General features: G+C 34.5%; 1 protein-coding gene across 7 annotated transcripts in view; it reads left to right on the plus strand.

The window, feature by feature from the left end:
- Nucleotides 1-26,896, plus strand: part of NPAS3 (neuronal PAS domain protein 3) — a 589,208-nt gene that overhangs the window by 288,707 nt on the left and 273,605 nt on the right. For all 7 annotated transcript variants that reach the window (XM_085582101.1, XM_021542664.4, XM_085582102.1 and 4 more), the window contains one exon: nucleotides 4,313-4,395. In XM_085582101.1, coding sequence (XP_085438227.1) covers nucleotides 4,313-4,395 — 83 coding nt within the window. The remainder of the gene's footprint in view (nucleotides 1-4,312; nucleotides 4,396-26,896) is intronic.

Genomic DNA, 26,896 nt, shown 5'->3' on the forward strand with positions numbered 1-26,896 from the left:
GACACCATCATGTATATTGTTATTACCTATGGGGAAAAATACTAGCCAACTCTATGTGAAGCTGCTGTGCAATTAACCTGATATAGTTAGATATTTTGTGAATAAAGCTGATAATTTTCTTTTTTTTTGGTGGGGTATTTATAAACTTTCATATTTATGTAGATCTGCTTGGGCTTTGCTAATTAAAGTCTGACTCTATTGGCAGTCATAATTAGAGATCTTCAAGATGAGCTCTGTTTCTTTATAATTTTTCAGACAGCAGATTGCCTAAAAGGTTGTAGTGCGGTGGCCCTAAGTCCACCTCTCCTTCCAAGTGTACAAAACATTCTTCTTAGAAAAATCAACAAAATTAAATAAAAAATATAAGGACTTTGAGGCTAACTGAGGAAAAGCTTTTAGGAGTAAATAAAGGTTAAGGAAAATGAATTTTAAAGTTGAGTTTAGTTTTTAAATTATTATTAAAACAGCAGAATTTTAAAGCTCTTTGTTTGAATTTTCCAAAACTTTCCACAAAAGCAGTTTATGTTGAGGGATATCATGCAAAGTCTCCCAGGAGTTTTTTAAGGGAAACTGATAATTGTGCTCATATGCTGCTCTTCTGTTCCTTGTGATCTAAGAATACTCCTTGTGCGTTATTAGAATTCTGTCTTCACCAGTGGAAAGACACAGTGAACATCAGTCTCTGGTCTCTAAACACACCTTAGAGCTGTGTTTAAGAGGAAATCCTTCCTCTTCAGGATCATAGAAATCTTTGTTAAGCAGTCTACATTTTCCTTTTCCACGGGTTCCCATTTTTTTTTGTGCACAATTGCAAATGCTCTTGAGGTTGCATTAAGCATGCTTAGACTGCCCCCAAGACACTCTGAAAGGGAGGTGGCTCTTCCTTCACCTCATGCATAGCCAGATTAGTCATTGAGAGAGGAATTTTAAAGAGGAACTAGTGAACAGTTAGACTTTTTTCTTTTATGGAATAATCTCATGCCAGGAATAGAGATGTCGGTTTGGATAGTAAAGGTCATAGTCCAATGCCATGGAAAATAAAACATTTTCATAGACAGATTCTTCTGCTCCAGCACTACAAAGTGCACATGTGAAAGCAATCTTTCTATCTTCTTGTCACTATTAAAAGTCAATATTTAGTACAAATATTTTTTCAACCAACTTTTTGATTAATTTGTGCATTCAAGTCTTAAAGATTGTCAACTAAATGTAGGCAATACAAAATATGACCACATGTGAAAAAAGTCTATTCAGAGATGTTTGTTCATACAGCTAAAATAGGAGAAGCTTGGAAAAAATTAACCTGGGTTTGGAACTTGTTTCCATGCATTCAGTATCTTTTTTCTGTAGAGTCTACATTTAAAAGGGAATCCACATTTTTAAAAAAGGTGTGCATCCATACCTTTAGGTCTGTGAAGGTCGCTGAGCTACTTTGATTTATAGATTTTGTGAAATAAATCTCTTGCTTTTCAAGTTTTCTGTGAGTGGCTGAGCTGTGGCTGCTGATGGTTCTATCCACAGGGTGAGAGATTTAGATGACTAGCTGTGGCTTGTGTGATGGAAGCCAGTTCAGTATTTATAGTTTATGTTTTGAAATTTTTGAATAAAATAGCATTGGGCCTGCTTTTTAATCCAAACATTTCAGTCTACGTCTTCTTTTAGTCTATTGGCATGCCAACAATTCATTCAATACAAAGTTTTGTGCTGTGACTGGACTGTGAGATTGCCATATTTCTGAAAGGTGTCAATGTGGTATGCACTTATATACCCCAAATAGCATATTTTTTCTGCTGCAAATAGATACCAAGAAAATTTGAAAGTTCAAGTAAGTGAAATAATAAGACAATAAATCCAGATGATTAAATAATTTATGTTTCCCTTGTTCTATATTTTCTCAATATTTTTATCTCATTCCTCAAAATATGAAGAATGATAGTTATGGAAATACATGAAATAAGGTACATATTTAATATTTATTAATTTTTCAAAAAGGAGTTGCAGAATGTCTGCCAGAAATAAGATTGTTTTCTGTGTAACTTATTATCGTGGTTGTAAAATTAGTAATGCCGTAAGAACCCCCACATCACCTGACTGAGAGCAAGACACATAAATCCAAGATCTCTAGTGCTATGAAAATGTCAGTGAACTGAATGGCATGAAAGTACTACAAAATATTTGTCTACCTATATACTAGCCACAAGTATGCAGTCATCAATGGAGGATTTAACTAAAAAAAAAAAAATTAAAGCTAAGATCTGACCTTCTCTTGTTTTTTAGTTAACTCAGTCACCTTAAAGTGGTTTCTTTTGAGGTATGGAATTGAGGGTCCCCATTGTGAAGACTGATGACTTACCTGTAAGTGTCATTTAAGGTTCAAGATACTGTTTTAAAGAGGGCTGCACTGACTTCAGGCACTTCATTCAAGTTATGATACTTAAATGCTAAAACCCTGCAGTTGGCATCATAGAATTGGATTGAATATGTAATGGATACACTTTAAAATGGTAGAGGATGGTAACGTAAGGATATGGGCAGGAAATAGCAAATTAATTGAAAGGTAAATTCCAAATGGTGGTGTGTTTGGCCAGCGTGTGGAAAACATGACACAGTCTAGGTGGAAGAATGAAAGGACCTAAGGGAATTCAGGGAGGGGTTGCAGGTTTAAAGGTTGGGGGATTTTTTAGTCTTTACAGTGCTCTTATGGAGACTACTATGAAGCAATGTCTGACAAGCCAAAACTGAATTTGCTTTTTTGTTTCTGATAGATTATAAATGAAGTAACTGTACAAAGCACCATGCTGACAGCAATCATGTTCAGAATACTGAAAATCTTTACAGTGCCATATATTTTGTTTAGTCTCACAACTTGAGATAAAGTTTTTCTAAGAAATACAGTCTTGAAGAATTTTTTTCAAGCTGTTAGGGTCTATGTCCTTGAATACCAGCTCTACAGCAGTCTCCATTTGTAATAATGAGCTATTGCCTCAATCTATTAGCTATGAAGCCACCTGTTTGCTCAGTATAAATAGCTTAGGATTTCCTGCAAGGAAATTACATGAAACATCAATAAGAAATGATATTACACTTTCAGGTCAATATGACTATCATTACTTGGCATTTATCTTTTCCTACTGATATCACCTTTGGCAGCCAGTATCATAGACAACTAAGACATTGTTGCTTCGTGTTTTGTTTCCATTCATGTTAAATTGGCCTGTTCAGTAATGGCAGTCATTCATTCTGCTTGCTTTAGTGGATCCTTGATATTTCATTTTTCTTATCATACACTATAAAGACAGCAATATGTAAGGATGGACTAGTGCTGTGATGCTTTCAGAGACATTAGTCTCTCATCAGGGTCTTGGGATGTAAATGCTTTTGTACATACCTTAGAAGGGTGCAGAATGGACTTTGCCTCTTCTCACTGCTGTGGATATGCCTGACTTTTTCACTAAAACAGCAAAGGGAGCTTCCTGCAGCCCTGTGCCATCTTCTCTGTGCTCTTTCTCTGATCATGTGGGAAAGGTAGCCTAAGCCTAAGAAGAAATCTCAGCTCACAGTAGATGGCTACATTTGGTTATATGCAGACTTAATTTCTGGCTTTATGTTCCTAATATTCCTTTAATGGAATATTAGTTTTTTGATTTCTCAGCCTTTTTTGTAGTCACTGCGGCCTTTGAAACATACCTACTTATTACTCACTTTGTACTTTTAAACTATATAATTTAGAAGCTGATGTTTCAGAACCTATTCTAACAACTAACATGGATATGTGGGATACTAAAATACTTCTTTACAACTGAGGGGAACTTTAATTTGAATACTGGATGTATTTACAAATGTTGGCTTTTTAATGTTGTGTCTATTTCATTTCAGTTTAAAATAATAACATGATAAACCTCTCAGATAAACTAGTAGAATAAACTTCCTAATTCATGAGTAATACTTAGTTCTTATCCCTACATTTCCAAACATTTCCAATATGTGTAGCCTCTTTTTCAATAGTATTTTTCACTAAATTGTGAATGCTTTCATCAATGTAAGCCTACAGGGATTGAGTCGTATCTGAACAAACAAGGCATTTCCAGATTCGTTGGACACCTAAATAGATTGGTTTTTTAAAATCTCTTTTTTTATCCTACAAATTTGAGTCTTAAATTACATACTAAATGACCAAATTTATATACTATGTAGAAGGCAAAATTTAACACCGGTGTATTAAGATGCAAACATTTAAGGGATTAATGTCAACGATGAGGATGCATGAGAACTAAATGTGCCAGACCTTGCAACATAACTGTTTTTTATTCAGTTATAGGTGCCCAGCGCAGGAGAAGTCCCAGTGCCCTTGCCATTGAAGTATTTGAATCACATTTGGGAAGTCATATTTTACAGGTAAAAAAATGGCTTTTCCAAGAAAAATCAAAATATCTACCTAGTCATATATCTGCCAATAATTTGAATAGTATTGTTGTCAGCACTTATATTGATGAGATTATGCTCATATTTCTTCTATTTTTGAAGTCCATAATTGGGAGAATGTTAATGAGAGGCAAGGCAAGTGTTATTTTAGCTGAATCACAACATTTTGTTGTTTAGAATTGTGCAGTAGGTGTATGCTTGCAGAATGCCCTTATGTATTTGTGTGAGTGTGTGTACAAGCCAGTGTTTTGTGTTGGTGATTTGTCTTGTCATGTATCAATTCTGGTCTGAGGTTTTTTTCCACACTTTGGCTTATGAGCACTGCTTTTCTCCATGATATCCCAGTTGTCACAATTATATATCAAAAATTTAGAGCAATCTGCAGAGATTAAAATATGAATAGAAGCATGCCTTTTAGGTGTCCTTAGCTGTAGGCTGAAAACTGGTCTGGTATTTGTCAAAAGCTCGTCACATGGCACAAGTCATCATATCCCAGGAAGAATCAACTGAAAAACAATGACCTGATGGAAACATTCTTGTGGATGATTTATTTTGCCAGGGTTACTACAGCCTTTCTTAGACTGAAGTGATCAAATGTGGAGTACAAGCAGTTAAGAAGAAAATATTATGTGCTTTGCACTAAGGCAAACCCAGCCCTATGGAAATAAAACCCACACAGTCTTTTCTAAGTGTGGCACTGAATAACTGCTCTTATTTAGCAATGTACACAGCTTCTCAATGCAAACATATTGTCTGGTGTATTATCTTTTGAGAGGTAAATTAGGATATTATCATGAGAAATATTCCACTTAATTTGAAATTATTGAGATCTATCTCTCTACACTAACTCAGCTGTGGTATTCAAAAGCACTATATAATGTCAGAATTTTCACATCTTTATAACATAACTAAATGCAGAAAAGCAACAAAGATAATTTTAGGGAAACATTAACTAGTAGAATTAATTTCTCTTCAGAACAAGAATCATGAATTAAATTATTTGCTTAGTTGTGCACTCTTGGCAAAGGTCTAGGTCAAGTTTTTGATACTGTAAGCAAATACTTTTGTTGTAGTTATTGTGTCAGAGATCTGCACCAGTATCTACAGTACTGTGTTTGCATATTAGGGAGGAACACTGCTATGTTGTCTCGTTCATGTAGAAAAAAATTAAGACCTAGCATTTTTTTGATATTTCAGTTTATGTAATTTATCAGTGTGTCAACTGTATAAAAATATCATACATCATAAAGTTATGTTTTTTACAATATTATTTATAACTCATATATAAATAAAAACCCATTGAGACTGATTTATTTACACTCTTTAGGTATTAAGTATCACTCTTATAGATGAAAATGACAAAAATTAGAATGTCCGCTTTGAAAACTACTTGATATTTGAGTTTTTCATTTACTGTGTATTAGAACAATTAGTGACTTTGAACCTTGTTTAAATGAGATTTCACTTATGGGTTGTTGGATTTTTTTGGTTTTGGGGTTTTTTTTGTTTGATTTTTTTTTTTAGGTTTTTTAAAATGTATTTGTGATAAATTAAGGTGTTTCAGGATATAATTTCTTCATACTACTACTAAAAAAAACCCTGTATTGCACTTGTACTCAAAACTGAGAATTTAAAATCAAAATTACCATCAGCCTTGTATTGAATATCTGTTAAGGTGTGGCTTTTTCAAAAAAATGATGCTTTTATCAAAGTACTCCCATGAATCCCTCAGTTGATAATAAGATCCACCCTGATATTTGCAAGATAGATGGTTGATGATGGATAAATAAATTAATAATGGTGACAGGTTTATCATGACATGTTAAGATTTTTGTCTTATTTTTGCATTGCAGTCAACACATGGGAGGATAACCTGGGTTGTGCATTCAACTGCACCACTTCTAAACAGATCAGAATGAACTTCAGGGTACTGCTTTGTGGTCTAATAGGTAGAAATATAATCATCAGAAGACAAAATAGTTTGTAAAACAATTGGATAGATTTTGTAGTGGAATACAATTCTAACATGTTCTCACCTAGTCTGCTGCTCACTCAGATATTTTCAATACTCAGAAATTATTTTCAAATAAGTATCGTGGCAAATATTCCTTGCAATTGAAGTAACAACCTTGATTATACCTTGGGAACTTTGGTTTCAGAGTCTGTTATCTTAAGAATTTGAATTAATAGTTTGTGTAATCCCTTTTGCTATTAATATTTTGAAGACTTGGTTAAGTGTAAGCTCAGAAATTAAGGAGTCTCTCTAATCTTTTTAATATTTCAATACTTCAAAATTTATTGATAGACAAATATGCATAATACAGTAGATTTTTAAAAAGTGGATATGGTTTATTTAAAATGATGTTACAAAACCAGAAATGGAGGTATGTCTTGTGATATTTTTACATTTTAAGTCTACAAGTAGTGTCAGTCATTTCTAGGTATACATTATATACATTAGTCACATCCACACATATTAAATCCATGTATTTACATATAATGCTTAGTCATCATTGAATGAAGAATGTCTTCATCCATGGGTTTTTATTCTATTATTAAGGAATCAAGTGTTTAAATACTGCTTAATTGATGATTGATACAGGTACTAAAGGTTTTCTCCCATATGCAGTTAAGTGCAGAAAATAGAAAAGTAAAACTCTACCAGTCATGAGAAAAATAAATTTTAAAAGTTATTGATATTGGTCTGAGATAGCATTTGTGCCCAGGGATCATACAGTTAATTCTGTTCTGTTAATTACAGACTTCATCAACTCCAAAAAAATAATGCACTATTACCTTTACATAAATTCAGAGATGAAAAATTGAATAAAAACCCCGATAAAAGGAAATCTAATACTTTTAAAGGACTTAATTTGAGTAAGGCTGGATGCATCTTTGCATTTGTCCCTTCTACAAATCTAGATTAGAAAGAGGCTTTTACTTTGCTTACATATGAAATCAGACACTCGTGCACTTCATGTATTTCATTTTGTGTATGAAATCCTCATGGTGAGAGTGGTGAGGCTCTGGCACAGGCTGCCCAGAGAATCTTTGGCTGCCCCATCCCTGGCAGTGCTCAGGGCCAGCTTGGATGGGGCTCTGAGCAGCCTGGGATAGTGGGAGGTTCCCTGTCTGTGAGACGGGGGGTTGGAACTAGGTGATCTTAAAGGACCCTTTTAACCCAAATCAGTCTAAAATAGTATGATTCCATGTCAAAAACTACCCAAGCCACAGCTGATTGCTGTATATCATGCTGAAGAGATTTCCAGTGGTAGGTTTGAAGCCAAAGGCACCATCCACTCAGTGCTCATGGAAAAATGGACACCACAAGAGATGACTGCTCTAACACTATTACATCAGAATCTTTATGTCAGTTTAATGTCCTTTAAATGTTTTCCAAGTAAAATCACCTGAATTATGAATAGTAGAGTGGGATGTAATGGAGGAGAAAAGTAGATAATGGCAATATGTTAATTAATTTTTACAAGATTTTTGATTTGCCAAATTATAGGCTTTGTTTTTCTTGTCTTGCACATTCTTTTTCTTCTGAAAAGTGGTGTTATAATGAGAATAGATATAGTCTGATTTATTTTCTGTATATTTATCTGTCTATCAATTGTATCCAGTAAAAAAATTATTTCTGGTACCTATTATTAAAAATTTCGCTTAAATTGGTTGTAAAAATTAGCAAGATTTTGATCAATTTTTCAGGATCTCTGGATTTTTTTTTCTTTAACTTCATTGCTGTTGAGAAGGTGTGAAAAAGGGTCACTAACCCCATAGTCTTCTTATAATCAGGAATGATCAGGAAATGTAGAACTAAATATAGAGAAAAGGGAAAGTTAGTGAATATATTTGCATATGCAAATTAGCTTAATTGATACTGCTTGCCTCTACAGGGATTTTTCATTACAAACTGGAGTGCTACATTGTTCAGCTCATATTGAGTAATTTAGTAACTAATGAGACCAGTTTGCACTAATTTGCATATGATAAATGAGCTTAATTGCAGTAAATAACTTGGAGGCATAATTACTTAATTTTCCTGTGTTGCATGGCTTTTAAGTTCACGTATGAACAACTCAAGATAATTTTGCATATTTAAATTAGTTGCTTTTAAAATTCTTGAACAAAAAAGAACACACCTTACAATTTGAACTGTAAAACAATTGGAAGTATAATGTACATTATTTTAAAAAAAAATTAATATTTTGAAAATATATGTTTCTTTCTTTAAAAACATCAGTGCCTTTTTAAAAACTAAATATTTGGAATTAATCACAATGGAGTAGTTTTAAAGTCAGGCCAGGATGGAAAGATGGTATAAGTAATAATAATAGGAGTGTGTATCTGAACTGTATGAGCAGTACACGTTTTGTATTTCTGCATACAAGAGTGGTAACTTTCATAATTGCATTCTTTGCTTCAGTAGTGCCTATTCAACTGTTAAGAAACTAACACTTTCATATAGCATTGTGTACATATTACATACACAGTAACTTGGACACTAGTTGTCTTAGATTGTTTATACTGAGCTACCTCATTTTGTGTAAAGAAATCCTTATATTGGACAGATACCAAAGTGTCAGTGCAACAAAAAGTGTATTCTTTTCTTCATTTTGTGGACTTGTTCAATTGTGAGCACTGACAACTCTTATGATGTAGATTTGTGCAATGAGTTTCAAAACACACAAACAAAAACAAAGAAACAAACAAAACATAATCCAAAATCAAACTAATTGGAAGACCATAGTTAATTTCTGCCATGTCCATAAAGTTATTGCATATTAGATAATTTTGATACATTTGATAGAATTGAACTACTGAACTAGACAGAGAAAAAAGCCAACCACCAATCTCATTTATTCCCATAGCAAGATCTGTTGTGCACCCATGTTTTTTAAGTGGATGACAATTACTGAATTCTACTCTGTTCCATAAAGGTTGCCACCTACCTTCCTAGAAACTAGAAGACTTTTTTAATGTTATCTTGGAAAATTTATGAGACTTGCATTTCCCTTTTACTTTGTGCTGTACCTTTCTCTCCCATTAAGTATTTCGTGGTGAACAAAAGTCTTTTGCAAGGTAATTGCAGTATTAGATTCAACAAGAGAAGAAAAATCAGGTTCCCATTAAGATCCAAGGTAAAGCAACCTCAGTGAAAACAATCTGACCCTATAGTTTGTATTCTTCATTGAGTCAAAAGTCACAAACTACAAATCGCTTGGCTTTAATGAAGTGGTTAACAATGTACAGAGGATAGCTGTAGTGGATGTCCAGTTGTGTCCAAGATGAGCCAGCAAAGTCATCTGAAATATGCACAAGGCCTGTAAGCCCTTGTTTTACTTCCTAGAAACCTCTGTATCACCACAGCCTTGATCATAGAATGTCATCCTAGAATGACAGCAGAATTTGAGCTACTTGGAAGATGCAAAGGGCTAAAATGCTGCAATTTGGCTTTACCCCATGCAGTAGTCCCAGACTTCCCATGCATGAAAGGCAGTCTTGGTTCACATGCTTTTCACTCCACTGGAAGCCTCTGGTGGTGGATGGAACTTCATGGAAAATTTAATTGTCTCTTTACCGTCATTCTATAGAGAAGCCATGGGCTATTATACCCACTGATGTTATTTTAGCTTTTCTTTATTTAAAGTCAACAAATAAGCAAATCACCCTCATCCTATGGATGTAAGATGCCTAATGAATTGTTAGTATTGTGAACAATTGAATAACGCCTCATCCTAATAGTTTGATATTCTTTTTCTATTTTTATTAATGTATCCAACACTGTAATAATAAGACTAACATGAAATTGTATAAATATAATCTGTCTGTCAATTTAGTATATAACTGTGCTTCAGAGAGGGGCCCTTTTAATTGTGAGGTAAATGTGCAGATGAATACAATTTCTGTGGTTTCCAGTGAATCATTCCAGGTGATGCCAGTACCATACAGAGTAGCTGAGTCATTGGTTTGTTTTCTGGAGCATGTCAGATAAGCTTCAATTTCTCAGGAAAGAGGAAAATTAATGTTTCTTCACTGCAAATGAGCACTCTAACAATCTTCTGTTTGCAGGTAGCTAGTATCCTATCTACCTGCACTCCTAAACTACCTTACTAGATACAGCTTTACTTTCCTAAAGTAAAGCTATAGCTACAGTTGTGCTTAAGGGGCTGATCCCATCCAACTATTCCAGCTGTGTAATAGCTGCAAATAGCAGATTGAACCATATTTGTAATGCACTCAGAAGTACTCAGGGTCACATGAATGATCAACTGAATGCAAACAAAGATCGTTAATATCTCAGTAGTTACAAAATAAAAGGCTTTTTCCTATCTTCAGCCAGAAAAATTGGAAGTTGTTATCAGGAAAATGTTTTCATATACTCCTCACGTTAATGCTGTTTTATCATCCAGTTTGTAATTCAATGTTATCAAACACAGAAGGTGCAGAATGAAATACCAATTTGAAGGGAACTTTCATACCATTTCTCTGTTGTCCACATGGGTCTTGTCCTCCATTTCTGCCACTATTTTTTTGTAGAATTATAGACATACTTTTTAAAACAATGGTATTCTATCAAGCTTTCTAGACAAAAAGTGGAAAGAATTCACTCTCCAGCTTCACTACAGTATTTAATCACATTTGGAAGATGTTGCTATTAATCCATAATAACTAGATTAGAATATAATGAGACAATGACACAATTCATTTTTTAAAAAATAATTTTGTTGGAGAGTATCTATGTAAAGTTCTCCATACATTGTAAATATGTGTGTTGAGCATTTGCCCAATTTAGATTGGGCAAATTTTGTGAAAATGTTTATTTAAGGCAAATTAGAGAACAGTAAATAGAGCAAATTATTTGCACCTTTGCAGTAGTGAGCAATTGGGGGTGATACAAGAGTTGCACACAATTAATAGTGTAATGAAGAAACAGAACTTTCTCCGGAAGGGAAAGAAGTACCCAATACTTTGCCTTGTAAACCCATTGTTAGTTAAGTATTAAAATCAGCCAAACAGTATGAATAATCATAAGTGAATGAAATACAAAGTTCTAAAATTTTTCTTTCCCCACAAATGTTGTGTAAAACTTTGTAGTGTTTTAATTAGATAGAGGCAATATAAAAAAAAAAAGAAGTTGACTGACTAGGCTATAGCTGAGTGCAAATCTCATTTCTTCCAATATTTGAATTATTATAGGGAGTCCCATCTGACAAGAAAATTTAAAAAGTGGGAAAAGAGGCAGGAAAGTGTTGGAGTGCTATAAAATATTAGGGAGAAGATTTATCTTCTCATTTACTATTTTCAGTCATTCTGAGTATTACATAATGAGGTTCTCTCTGTATAACACTAGTCAACACAGAATTGGTGACATAAGACTAAAGGTGAGGAAGCAGCAGATGGTAGTGCTGATGGAGGATTTTTCCGGGCTGTAAAAGGTGTCAGGAGAAAAGACTTCTACTGGCTTGGAAATTTGTGAAGGGCAATTGCTAATGATGATGTCAGTGGTACACTTTCTGAGAATGAAGACTGTTCAGCTTTGTGTCTGCATTGGGTTAAAGGAGTAGACTACTAACTGACATCTGTTAGCATGTGTCAAAGGCAGACGAAAAGAGGAAAATATGAAAAGGCTGACAAAACTAAGGATATGTTGGAGAGCACAGATCTGTGCTGTCTGAAAGTAAAAATTTTTGGGATGAAGTAGAGGTTAAGTTATGCATCAGTAGCCAAAACTAAAGTGGAAAGTAAATAGATTAATTAAGAGGAAATAGTTGATACAGATCAAACCACTCGGCAAAGCAATGCTAAACTTTCTATGGGCGATGAGCGGTGCATAAATTCAATGAGACAGAACAAGTACAGAGCAAGTCAAAACTGAAGGTCTGTAGATCATATAAAAGTTTTATGAAGGAATTATTTCTGTAGGACATATATTGAGTCTACTTTGTGTACTTAAATTTTTAATCTGAACCTCCTAATTGTAAAGTACAGCCTATATTTATGAGTTTTCTTCCTGACATTAAGCAGCATCCAGAGAGTTTGGGTACAAAACCAAAGAGAAAACCAAATGCACTGAACAAAATGCAGTCCAGAAATGGAACAAAGGGGAATAAAAGGCATTTGTTTAATCTACATCTCTATCCAAAATCAAAAGCATTTAGTATACAACCATGTTTTCTCTAGAATAGTTTATGATTATACAGTTCAAATTAGTTATTCCAAAACAGAGATATAACAGTAATAAATGGGATGTAGTGCCTTAGTATAAACTAAACAATGATGGATTAATGATGTAAGAGATTATATCCTGATGAAAGTATAACTTTCCAGAAAAGATGCAATTCTAAGTGGATAGGACCAAAGAATGTTAAATAGGAACAAAATTTTAAAATAAAACCAGTAAGAGAGGAGAATAGCAGCAAACTAAATCCTGTGTTGGGGAAAGATAGGCACACAATCTACTTAGAAGAAATAATTGGGGTGACATGAAATGTGTGTTTATTATGTTCAAACACCACACCCAAACACAGTTTAAAGACAGGAGGTCAGTGTAAATGCTGAAATGTTGTGAAAAGAGTCATAGGACTCCAGAAAGAAAAGGTTACTATCTTGCTTTGCAGTGTGCTTTTCCAGGAACAAGGCATCTCCAGTAGCAACTTTCCCTTTATGATTTGAGGATAATGGTATTTCATAATTCTGCTTCTTTCTGTAGATTTCTATAAAATCTACCTAGGAATCTGTTCATGCTTGATCATCAATCACTCCTCAACTACTTTGTAGATTAACAGTCTTCTTAGAAGATCATACTCTTGCCATAAAAGTGCAAACTCATACTTGATGTTAATTTATTTAGAAATTTAGAAATCTAATTGTGCATTTTGTACTGGTTAAGTGATTCAGGGTAAAGATAAGTATTTGAAGCTGAAAATAGGCAGAAAAAGCTCTCTTAGAAATTTTAATGTTGTGGGCCTCTATTCACTGTTGGATGCTCTTTTGCACTTTAAACATGTGTAAATGCCACTGCATGCTATGATATGGCTCTGGTGTTACACCAGTTTAAATTATAACAGAGGTTAACTTGATACATTGCATGATTCTAAAAAGGGCTAGGAACAAAGGCTAGATCAGAATCTGAAAAGGTTAAAGGAGTTGCACAGACAGCACTGTTACAAAGGACATCTCAGGTCCATTAGCTGGAACACACAGCAAGAGAATTTCCTGGGTTCAGAAGACTCAAAAGGTGCTAATTTGCATACTCCAATTTGTCCCAGTCATAGCAAATGCATCAGACTGAGTCCATAAGGGCAGGGCTTTCAATCTGGAGTGATGGCAAAGGTACAGCATCCAAGCGCCTGCTGCCCAAGGGGTTATATGCTAAAAGGAGGCTGGGGAGGTGTGGGAAACAGCAAATTGTTTTGCAGTTGGAGCTTGGGGCAGTACGCTTAAATCTGCTTTCATATGCAACTATATATACAGAAGCTTGCAGTTTCATTTAATAAAAAAATATTTGATCTGAGCAGGAATGTACACATTCAGTGGTGTGTCGTTTAATTCCTGAGAAACTATTTGAAGGAAATGACATATCTCAGCCCTGTTTGCTGACCGTTTTGTTGTCACCTGCTGAGTGTTGTCATTTCCATAGCCAGTGGGCTGTATTGAATCAAACATAGGGAACAGGTCATTAAAAGAAATGGAGGAGTCTCTGCAGCCTGTAGAAGCTGAAGGAGGATTTTTTGCTTCAGGTACATCAAGAGAACTCTAATGGAGTCTGCATTCAGCTATGATTTGGGGTTTTGCCTTATATTTCTCTGAAGTAAGGTGGCTTGAAAAGTATAGACAGCATAAACTAATGTGTGGGTTCACCAGGAAGAATTATACCTTCCATGGTGTTTGTAAAGGTATAGGGGATGGCAGTAAGTGTCCTTGTTTCAGAAAACTTTTTTCATTTTCTTTTTCAATCACGGCATTTATCAAGAAAGGAAAAGAGTGTTGTTTTTATATAAATAAATAAAAATGAGGAAAAGTATATTTCATGGGCATGCTGAGCAAGTTAACTGATATTTTTCTTCACTTTTTTGAAAACATTGATGATAGTTTCAAAGATTTCAAATATTTCTCATTTCAGGTATTATAAAAAATAAACCACTAGAAACAGGCTTTAAACATCATTCATACTCCTTAGCAATGGATGTGAAGGGCAGCAATTTGTGCCCTCTTACTACCTGGGAGCTGGGAAAGGGTAGGGTTTTAGTCTGCATACAGAAAACCCTTAAACTGATTGTTGACTGCTGAGATTCATCTGAATGCTATTGTTTAAGGTTGCTTTTAACTCTGAGTAATTTCATTATATCAGGTATCTGCTAGTCACTTTTTGTTTCTTTGCTTTGTTTATTTCCAACTGTGGGGCCTAGATAAATAGAAAATTAAATATTAACATGGAACCTGTGTGTTTAAACTTCCCCAGTGCTATAAAAACTGAAGATTTAGTTCTGTTTTTCCTGAATTTACTGGGAAAGTGCAAGCACCTTTACAGACTTCTAAGTTCATAACATTTAAAGGAATACAAATATTGTTGAAATAAATTAGGTTTGTAGAGCATACTCTCTGTTCTGAAGTATATTATCTCAAAAGTTGATTAAATGGTTGTTACTATTAGTTGCTGCTAAAATATCATTGTATTAGAATTTCTACCTGTACAGAAATAAAAAGGACTATGGGAAAAAAAGATAACATTTCCTCAAGCAAAGTAGTTATGTGTAATTACATGGTATCACACTTAGGCACACACACACACATAATAAGGTCACAAAAGCTGCAAATTGGGGCTGGACTCTCTTTGTTAATTATGTACAGCACTTAGCCAATGAATTTTATATTTCTTCCATTTTAAGGAGATTCCTATTTATATATTTACAATTTATGATTACTGTACAGCTATACCTCTTTGATAAAGTCTCACAGAATTCAGCTATACCTCTTTGATAGTCTCACAGAATGCAGGTTTGATTTAGTGCATTGTAAATTGTATCCTGAATGTTTATTATAGCTAGTGATTTAAAGTGTGTATCATTGGCTTGCTTTGCACTTTGTATTTGTTATTCTCTTCTTTCCTTCAGTTGCATCTTCTGCTCAACATGAAGATTTTAATCGTTATGATTTCATTCTTTTGGGTTTTTTTAGCTAATCCACCACAGAGGTGGTGGATTAGCTACCTTTAATGACACTTTAAAGAGAAAAAAACTTTGTGATGAGTGTAGGTCTGTGCCTGGAGTTCAGAAGTCCCTATCACAATGCAGGAGACGCCTACAATAGAGAATAGCTGATATAGTGGACACCTTAGCTGTAGGAGCTGTCTCCTAGCCCATTGATAGAGCCACTTGGGTTTTTGCTCTTCCTAAAATAACATCAGGTGAAAAGATTTGAAGGGACAAACTGATGTCTAAAGAGGATACCTGGAACAGAGGCTAGACAATGAAAATGAATAGAGTAGGTATTTATTAAAAGGCCTTCAAAGAGTACACCTTGAGCAGTACAAGAGATGGCTGTAGCTCTACCCAAGAGGGATGACCGGTCACAAGTTTTCACACTTTTATAAGTTTTGGTTAATTTACATATTGGGGTTAAACATCCAGTTACAGCTTCAGGTTATGAAATCCCATCCTCCCAGATTGCTCTCCTCAATTTTCTGTTGTTGACACTTTTTGGGCCTGAAGCTGCAACACTGTCCTTGGTTCTCAGATTGGAAAAGGATTGTTTTATATAACTAAACTGTGAGGAGAACTTGCTGACACTTTATATGAAGTTCAGAGTCACACAATAAGGCAGTACAGAATCTGAAAAATATGAAAGCTAAAATTTAAGGCATGACACTACCAGTATGGGACTAGTTGCCAGCTTTCTTCAGGTAACAGCAAATGCTTCTTAGTCCACAGCATAAAAAAGAGTGTTACTTTTGTTGAAAATTAGTGAAACAAAGTTAGTGTTTTATTGTAGCCCTGATATGTAACAGATATGTAGTAGAGAATCTTAGATTTCCTCTGTACAGTCTCGAAGAAGGTCATTTACAGGTGAGATTTAAATTGAAAGTCCGGACTCAGTATCTCAGTATCCAAAGCAACCAAAATTTTACATTAAAAAATTTTATTTCTGTTATGGTTTAGCATTTTAAGGCTAAATTATCGACAGTATACAGTCAGCACACAATTCTGGAAATAAGAGTAAGCCCTCTGTTAATTCTGAGAAAATGTTTGGGACTTGAAAAAATATCATTGAAAGACTGTCCTGCTAAACTTGCTTTCTCATTTTGTTTTCTCTCTTAAATAATTTTTACATTTATATGAAACAGTAATGATCAAGGCAGTGGTTTTCATCCTTTACAAATTATGTAGTTAAGCAGAATCAAATGTTTACTATGATTGTCCCTTTGAAGAAAAAGGATTAGAGATCCTAAACATAAATAGTATCTATCAGAATGTATATAAAATATGAAAAAATTCAAATTTTCAGGGTTATAATGTATTAGTGTGTCAAAGAAAGAAAAAAAATACTTGGTTTTATTTATTAGGAACTCAAGGTTAACATCCTCAAAATGAAAAACAGGTTTTGCATTTAATTTCTTGTAGTTATTAATCGTTATGTTTGTCAGCTGGCACAAAAATAAATTATAGTATTTTAGTTAAACATGTAGTTTTTGGCTCCTAAAGCTGTGCCTGTGAAGGATTGAATCTGTATGTTGGCTGGCTAGCAGGAGATAGTACCCCTTTCTGTAGAAAGGCCTGCTCTTGTCACGGGCATTTCATTGTGGCCATTGCAGGCACTTTTATTTGTGTCTACTTAAGATTCCACACATTTGCATTTTAGGCTGCCTTTTAGGCCACATAAGGCTGGGCACATGCTGTAGGAGAGGAAGGGGGTTGCTGCATGTCTGCTCCTTGCACATTTAGGCTACTGGCTCTTGTACTGCCCCCCACACTTCCAGTGTTTGCCAAGGCCAATTAGCAGCATTTGGCTTTCATTCTACAAAAGTTCCCCCAACTCCCAGATAGATTATTCCTGATGAGGGTATAAATTATCTACATGTAGGAGGCTTGGCATGAAGTGATTGTAGCTGCTATTGCTGGATATAAGAGTGCATATACCATTAAGCCTTGTTCTAGAATGAGGTTCAGTGACCTCCCTCATGGATAGGCTCTGGTTTCGATAGACTCCAAATTTAAACAGAAAGTAGCCTTTCTAATTTCTTGCCTAAGTAAATGATTGATATTTATTAATTTGCGGGTATTATCAATGTTTGTTCACAGGTACTTAGGTCAATGCTTTTCATTCTGAAGGAATAAAAATTCTCTTTTTCAGAGCAGCTAGCTAAGGAAGAACAGTAGCAATAGCAGAACACAGAATTTTACTTAAAGGGCATTTTATTTCTTCTTGTTGCAAGAAGGTGCCTGACATTATTTCTTCTCGTTGCAAGAATGTGCCTACTTAGATATTTGCCTATACATACAAATATCTAAGTAGGTGTTAGTAGTATTTTGTAAAATTTTTACATGGTTTTGTTTGTTGTTTTATATTTTTACTATTACAGAGCATTTTAATGATGTGTGTTTTCCTCTTCAAAAAAATGTCTTTCTAGTCATTCAAATCTTACACTTATAATTCCCGGTATTATATTTAGCAATAAAAAACTGTTTAGGATTAAAAAGTAATGGATGGTATCAGCATAACTTCCTAGCCACTAGGCAGGAAATGAACATTTACACATTCTACAGATTTGCTGCACCTGCAAGATTTAATCATCTATGCTGAAATCACCAGGAACAGTAGAAATACTGGAATTAGATGTGTAGTGGCCTATCAAAGTACTATGCTCAGATAGTACTCTTTAGCAGCAAGGAACCACTGAGTAATCCACCAAACATGACTACAGGGCAGCAGCAGGCTGACCCACAACAGACAGACAATCTTCCAGAAGCAGAGCCAGAAAAGGAAAGCTGACATCCAGATGCCAATGATACAGGCATCCTACCCAGACTTGGGCATATGGGTCCTGCATCTGTCAGTGTTACACCAGCAGTTGGCTTCCAACCCGGAGCAGGTTCTGTGTTTCCCATGAGTTGGAGATCCCAGCCAGCACAGTCACTGAATGGATAAGCCAAGTCTTCTGAAGCAATGCTTTTATGTTCGAAAGGCCAATTTAGGTCGAAAGAAGTCTCCTGTGAGACTGTATGAGGGCTCTTTCCATTCATGGCAAGATTGTGATACATAAGGCTTTCTGCTTATGCAAGCATGTAAAATGCAGCAGCACAATGAGGAAATGAGAATATTTTTTAAATGCCAAAAGAAAAAGAATATATCTGAAAAGACTGAACTTACAGGTTTTGGGGTGTTTTTTTTTTGTTTTTGTTTTTTTTTTTTTTCCTATGTGGAGAAGCAACTTTGTTAATATTTACCTGCTCATTCTCTTGGGAGAATTGGTGTGGGTTCCTGAGTCAGCCTTGATCTTCTGAAACACTGAAATAACTTCTCTTTGTTGAAGTTCTTTTCCCATACTGTCCCAGTTTCATAAACTCTATGAAGGCTAAATCTATTTGTGCCACACTGAGCAATCTCAGAGTGTGAGAAAATCCTATAACAGAGATAAGGGCTTCTGCCTCCCTCTCTCAGTATTTTCTCCTTCAGCAATTTAATAATAATAATAATAACGATGTATTTATCCCATACTGCTTTTCACTTGTTTAAGCTAGTGGGAGTGCTGTCTTCCAAAGAGTTTGAAATAGAAGAATGAACACTTAACACCAAGAAGCATCAAGGACACTCTAGGACTAAGAAACTTAGCATTGGACTCCTTTACGTGATGAAGCTGTCAAAGAACTTGGAAATGGCACTTAAACCATCCTCTTTAATTGCCTATAATCTCCTTCAGGGGAGGATGTATACATGATTTGAACATTAATTTCTTGCCTACTTAGATCCTTATACTAAACTCACTGTAAGCATTATATGGTCAAGATGCCAGAGATGAATTTACCCTGGAATAGTCTAGATAAATATATCTTCACAGAGAGAGAGGAGTAGGCTGCGAACATGGACATATGCTGCTTTTATCAGCTCTCCTGCACAACTTTGCTGATATATTTTTATTTTGAAAACTTACGGTCAGTTCTTTCTATTACAGAATTCATATGGCATATAGGGATTCTTGTGAGCTGATCTTCTAAGTCCAGAGGGCTGTAGAAGTATCCTGTGCTCTAAAAAGAGAATAGTATTGCAAGGATTGCTGCCAGTGAAGCATGTACCTCATAGTTTAAATAAAAAAGTAGCTGTCCTTTAAAATAAGTTGCCAATAGTTGTTAATTCATTAAGCTAGTGTATAAAAATGTTAGGCATTTGAAACTAGTATGGTCTACTGCTTCTGCCTTGGGGATTTCATTGCATTTTAGCAATTACGTACTTTTCTTTTACAATGCTATTAATAAAATCAACAAGAATACTTCTGTTAAAGATGTGACTTTATGAAATGTATTTTCTATTATAGCCAGTGCCAATACTGATTGGCAGAACAAAAATGTAGGATTCGTTTTAAAATGGAAATGTTTCAAAATTTAAAAGAAAATCAGAAAGATAAGAGAAAGAGAAGGCACAATGTCCTTTTTTATTGTGTTAACCCAATATTTATGTCTTTATTAACTTTTCTTGAACTAAAAAAGCATTTAATTAAAAAGAAAAAGAATACCTAATTTACATTTTTGTACACTAGACTTTCTTTGTATGCCATTTTGTTACTACGATACATCATACTTTGAATATTAGATTTTTGATTGTCCTGCTATGATTTGTGACACAGTTTTAGAGATGTTGAAGGTGTCTGTCACCACCATCTTTCCTATAAAACATTTTTTGCATTACATACGAAATAAACACTTTATATTAGGGAGAAAAAGGTAAATAAATCCATGGAGTTGATTAACTAGAAAAAGCTCTTGTTGGAAAGAATTGAGATGTTGAAAAAATTATTGTTATCTCTTGGTTGTTCTGGAGAATTAGCCCAGATGCATTCCTGTTTGAAATTTAAAAAATACATAATGACTGCAATGACATTTTAATAGATTTTTCTTAAAGCTGTTCATATGGGTATAACTGAAATTTTACTCTGAAATAAGGAACATTTTTTTGAGTTGCATAAGTGAGTAAAAAGGTAGAAATTCAAAGCATATTTTGAGGCAGACCTTTTCAAGATACAGAACTAATTGAATGTATGAGAATGCATTTCTATGTTAGGGTTAAACTCCAGAAGTGCTAAACTTTTTTTGTGAGAAAGCAAAAGTTCTCAAATAGAAAATAATTGAACCCCTCAACATAACCTTTGAGTCTTACAAGCTTAATTATTTTAGAACAGTATAAGTTGCCAAAGGTCATAAGACCTTTTCCCTTGGAAATTTATGACGCTCTCTAAGTGGAAGTTTACTTCTCTGACTTTTAAAGCTTTGTTAAGAAGCAGGAAATGTCATCCACTGTGTGGTCCTCAAAAATGCAAGCAATCCAGTCCTGTGACTCCTCTCACTCCTTTAGAACTGTTTATTCCATGGACTTCCAGAATACTCCTGATTTATATAATTATTAATGAACCAGAGCTGATAACTTTGCACTCCTGAAAGCGCATATTGTCCATCTGGGCAATCACTTATGATAAACTTGTTTGGAATTGTGTGCTGTGCTTAAATTTACCTCTAAGTCTTATCTACCTAAGTATGATTGAGTTAAAAGGTGCTTAAATGATTCTCTTAATAGGTGCATGTAAACAGAAGCAAAAGATTATGATAATAATTAATGAAATACTATCCAGGACTGAATTCCATGAGCTGCCGAGGGAAAATGACTGAATATATAATGGTATTGCAAAAGCTTTTGTAGAACAGCATAACAGCTTTAATTATAGGTAGAAAGTTTTCCTCCTTCAAATTATTTCTTTTATTAGTAATTCCCTGTCAATATAACAAAATCATTCATTAAGATTCATTTATTTCAAGGTAACTTTCTTATTTTATTTTGTGCAAACATATATGCATAGATAAGAGAATTATTTTCTGTTTAACTCTTTTTTTTTCCCCTTTATAGTCTTGATGTTGTATTTTGACTTTTGTTCATGTGACAATCTTATGTAACCACTGAGCCATTTGACACAGGACAATTTCTAATAATATTAACTAAATCCTTCTAGACTGATTTGACTTGAGAAATACGTTCCTGCTGTCATCACAAGGTTTTGGGTTGGGTTTTTCAGTTTCTTTGTAGTTAATGAAGAAGCAGTATCAGAATCTAATGAAACCATCACACAGCTTTTTGATACCATCCTCCTTATACTTTTTTTCCCAGATAGCTTTGCAAATCTATAAAATAGTTTCAGCAAAAAAAAAAAAAAAAAAAAAATCTTGATGGTGGAATTATTTTCAAGTGGTTGAGACTTTTGAATTCAGTAATTTTTCCAAACTTCTGTGATGTAAAACCTGGAATATTGCAACATGGAGTTCTAGAATAATGGTGCCATTGAAAGAGATGTTTTAAGTATTTAGGTTTGGTTGCAGTCTTTCTGAAAGAACTTTTGCTAGTCGCTTATTCTTGGGTAACCAACCTATAAAAAGCCTGAAATAAATTCTTGAGTCAGTAATCATATGCTTTAGCATCTTTTTCTGGAATCTAACCTTATCTTTTAGATCTATGTAAAGACTGAAATGAGGAGTGTTCTGTAAAGTTGGATTTCCCTCATTTTCATCTGCTGAAAATGGCATGACTGCTAATTTCAAGGGAAGAAAGAATATAATTAATTAATTGGGAACAATTGTGTCTATATTTCCTAGACTGTCAGGTCAAGATCTCTTATAAGAACTTTGCATTAATACTTATTTACTTCCAGTGGAGATTCACGGTTAAGTTCTGGGACCCAATACTACCCTCCTTCAGAATTGTCTCCTAATCAAAACTTTTTAAATCACTTTCTAAACATAATTTCTAAAAGTAATGATTCCCTATAAACATTTTCAACTTCCTCTCTGAGAAAGTCACCTAGCTGAGACTCCCTTTTTATGTTGATGCTATGAAACTTCTATAGTTCCATTGGTTTGTTGCCATGGTATTCTTCATGTCACTGGCTGCAACTAAGCTATGATGCATTGATGGATTATTTTAATTCAGACTGTCCATGGTGTAAATGATTGTTTTAGTAAAAGAAGGAATATTATTAAACACAATTTAAAACTTTAGAGATCCATTCTTCAAAGAACATTTTCAATATTTTTTTTTTATATTTTTAAGGTTTTTAAAAAGCACTACATTTTCCTAGGGGAAATGAGATGTCTTTCTAATGAGCCGGAGATATTTATCCATGGGACTTAAAATAATGTAAAAATATATGATGATAACATGAACGTAAACTTTAAGCCTCTTTTATAAAGCTGGCAGTAGAAAAAATAGTCATTGTGGGAAAGAAAGGGCAAATCTCAATAAAGCATAGTATTAAATTTGAAAAATAAAATAAATAAAAGATTGGCAAAAACTTCCTGGTGAAATGCATAGACCAAAATTCTTCATATTTGGAGGAATCATTGTTTGTTTTATAAGAAGTGGTTATGAAGCTGATGAGTGTACCATTTTATCAATAATTGCTAAAAGTGTCTTATATAGGAACACCTGTAGTTAAAATAAATTCAGTGCAGTTGTTGGTTATTTCTCTAGAAACTCCAAGCTTGCCATGACCCAGAATAATGAGTGGGCGTCTGAATTACACGTATTTCTCTTCATTGAAATAAACAACTACAGCAGAGTTCTCTAGATCTGAACTGAGATATAATTAACTTTTTAATTTGAACTAAAGAAAGGAAATTGTAACATTGCACTGTAGTTTTTACTTAGGTTGGCAGTGCCTTCCCTCTAGTCAGATATAGACTGACTTCTGCTGACAAAGATGCATTATATCAGACACCCTAAATTCACCATTAATGAATATCACAGTCATCTTTGCGAGCTGATAAGAGCAAATACTGACCAGGAATTCCAGAGGCTCAAGACCTGGATTTACGGATCTTGAGCTGAAAGTCTCAGTTCTAGGAGATGTAAGCCCTTACTACATCTTAATGTGTGTATTGTCTGGTTATCTGGTGTGAAAACAAGCCATACTGCATTAGTCACTGAGAAGAAATTCAGAGTGGGTTTTTAGAAACAGTTCCACAATACTACGTAAAAATGTGTGTCTTTCATTACATACAAATTATGCATTCAAGAGTGGGCATTTCAATAAGAAAAATAAAATCTGTGAGGTCTGTTTTATCTTGATGACCAAGCTGGTGAGAATCACATGTACTCCTTGAGGATAATGAAAGCTGGGCAGTATGTGTGGGGTGAGATGGTGCTGAAGGGGAATCAAGGAGTTTTTCACTAATTTTTTTGGGCCAAGAGGTGGGTTACACAGGACTAATTAGACATCCAATTTTTTTCCCATGTGAACCAAGACTACATGTAATGATAGTTTTTATCTCTCTGGATCATGAGCTGTTCTCATTTTTCCTTTTAAAAGCTTCCTTTTTGAAATCCCATTGAAATCAGTCCAGTTTCCTCCTTTGGCATCTGTGAAAGGTTATTAAGAGCTAATAAAGATTTGAAAAATGTGAATGAGATAATATGAGACCATCAATAAACTAGTTTGGGCTTATTCAGATACAACGGATGTGAAGGACAGTCCCAGAAACACAGCTGGCAGTTAAAGATTTTGCAAACATAGTCTGGCTTTTTTTTTTTTTTTTTGGCAGGAGAAACTACTGGGATTCTGAAGTACAGAACTACTTTTTTTCTTCATATTGTTTGCCAAAACAGTTCCAGGGACATCATATGAGTAAGAAGTGTGAGATATGTAGTTAGTGATGTGTTTTCAAGTGAAAGAAACTACAATTGCATGCTGACAGCAATCAGGATTACATGTGTTAATGAATGGAAAGGTTTCTGCCATTCTCTCTCTGTCTCAATAACCATCCTCCAGGACTTTGCAAGAAGTTTTCACTGTTACTTTGTGTTATACACCTACCAGGCTGTTGTCTTGACAGTGCATCTGGTGTCAACCCTAATTCCTTCACCCAGAGGAAATCCTTCTCCAGTAGTTTCTAGTGGAAGAAAAGGAGTCTTAAGCTTAGCCCCTGTGAACAGAGACTGCACATTTCATGTATTGCCCTTTCTTTTTTGTTTCCCCTTGAGGAGGTCTCATGTTAGTTTCTTCAACCTAGGAAAAAGGATTCTTACTAGTTACTCCTTGTTGTTTTTTTCTGATTGACGAAACCAATAATTTAATCAAAATTTGGTCCAGCTTGTTACCTATGGTTACAGTTAATGCAATAGTGTAAATGAAGCAGCAGAATTAAGGTGATTTATGTCATCTGTGATTCTGGCCTTTAAACTTTGAATTTGTTAGGCTGTTCGGAACATCAGATGAGACAGGTGAGTCCGAGTTCTACACACCATATTTTTCATAACAGTATTAAATATACTTTTCAGTTTCAGTTTGCAGTTGTTTATTTACTCATAGACTCAAATGAAGTTATTTTGGGGATTGCAGGTGAATTACTGTGGATCAGGCTGTTATATAGTGAAAGAAGGGACCCTTTCTAGTGCAGTAACATTGTTGAGCCCTGAGGCTGTTGACGCAGCTCATGATATATTGTACTGTTAGTGTTTCAGCTCTCTCGTAGGGGATTGCTGGTCCTACTTTGAGGTCAGGAGTTAACTACTTGTATTTTAGCAGTGTACTGGTATCAATACGGCTCCTATGGAAACCTCACTTGACGTCATTTTCGGATCTTTGCTACTGTAGCTAAGCTTTAGTAAAAGTCAATAAGAACATTAGATTGTTGTCTGTATTATTACTTGCCACTTCCTGCCAGCAATCTACCAATTCATTAGCAGAGAGTTTTGGAAATCTCACTTGATTATTTATGCAGTCAATAGCAAGGCTTGTCTGCATTCATAATTGTTTGATTTTATGGCCTCTTCTTTAAACAAACATTGTCTATGGTAATGTGATGCCCTGATGGATGGGAAAGGTTTTGTCTGTGAATATCATTTAGATAATTAAAAATGACAGATGAAATCGCCTGCTGTCTTGACCTGTACTTTGTTCCCTCAGTGATGCTGAGGAGATGCTGATTGCTGTCAATCAAAATCCATTGGAGGTTTGTAAATTCTGGCTGCTGTGAACTCTGACCTCCAGTGTTGATCTGAAATAGATAATAACCTTGAAATTCTATTAGAATTTAAAAACTGTTCCACCAAAGGGGCATACTATATGTTTTTTCTTAAAAACATAATCACTGAATGTCATTGTTTACTCCACGCAATTTAGGAAAAAAAAGTGTTATGTTTAACCAGAATTAATAGTACAAATCAGAACTAAAATCTTACAAAATAAAATCAACTCTTCCTCCTTCTGTTTCAAGGCTGCAAACCATCTTGAGAAAAAATTCCATTTCATTCTGCATAATGGTATCCAAATAATGTTGGGATTCTGTTTATTGATTCTAAGGAATATGTTATGTTCTGATTTAATGATCTGTTCTGGCTGTCCATCTATCTCATTTTATCATTTCCTCTATGATTAGTCTTTGACTCATTTTTTTTTTCTATTATTTTTATTTAACAATAGCTCTCTCTTAAGAACCAGAAGGAAAAACACCAGCTAGAATATTTAAGATGCGGAAAGCCCAGGCAGGAATGCACAAAGTTCTGAACGAACAACCGCCTTGAAACCTGGGTCAAAGATCAGGTGCATAAAGGGCAGTCATCATGAGATGTTTTTTTTCCATTACCTAGAAACTCCTGGGATAATAACAAGTCATACTGTTTGTTTTGAGATTTGGGGTGAGGTGATTTTTTTTATGTTTGTTTTTCATGAAACAAGAGGGTAAAAGGATTTTGAAATTATATTTTTATATAATCAGTGGTTTATAATTTTAAATTTATTAGGAATAGTAATTCTCAAACTTTGGAAAATTAAGCACTTATGGTTTTACATGCTTGGCCTAATAAGAAAAATCAAACAAACATAAAATAAGTGCTTTAGGCTTTTGTAATTTTTTATTTTACAAGAAAAAAACTATAATTAGGATACTCCATCTAGTTCTTTAGTATATTTTCTTAATGAGGTGGGTACACTTACTTGATTTGTTAGAGTAAGGGAAACAACTAAACTTGATCTCTGAAAAAGTAGTTTATAAAATTGCTTTCTTTGTCTTTGGAATTTAAAGTGAAATTACAGTAAGGCTGGTTTAATAAGTAGGATTTTCCATAACAGTCCATTTAGTAAAAAAGGACAGGTGAAAGTCAGTGTCTGTGTAAGTGGGACCAAATACTTTCAGCTCAGCTGTCATAGGTGTGTTTGGCAAAATTTTTGCAGGTTGTTAATAAAGCTTTCTAGGAGTTAATGACTCTTCTGTGGTAA

This window comes from Lonchura striata, chromosome 5, assembly GCF_050655825.1.
Source record: "Lonchura striata isolate lonStrDom1 chromosome 5, ASM5065582v1, whole genome shotgun sequence".
Lineage (NCBI taxonomy): Eukaryota > Metazoa > Chordata > Aves > Passeriformes > Estrildidae > Lonchura > Lonchura striata.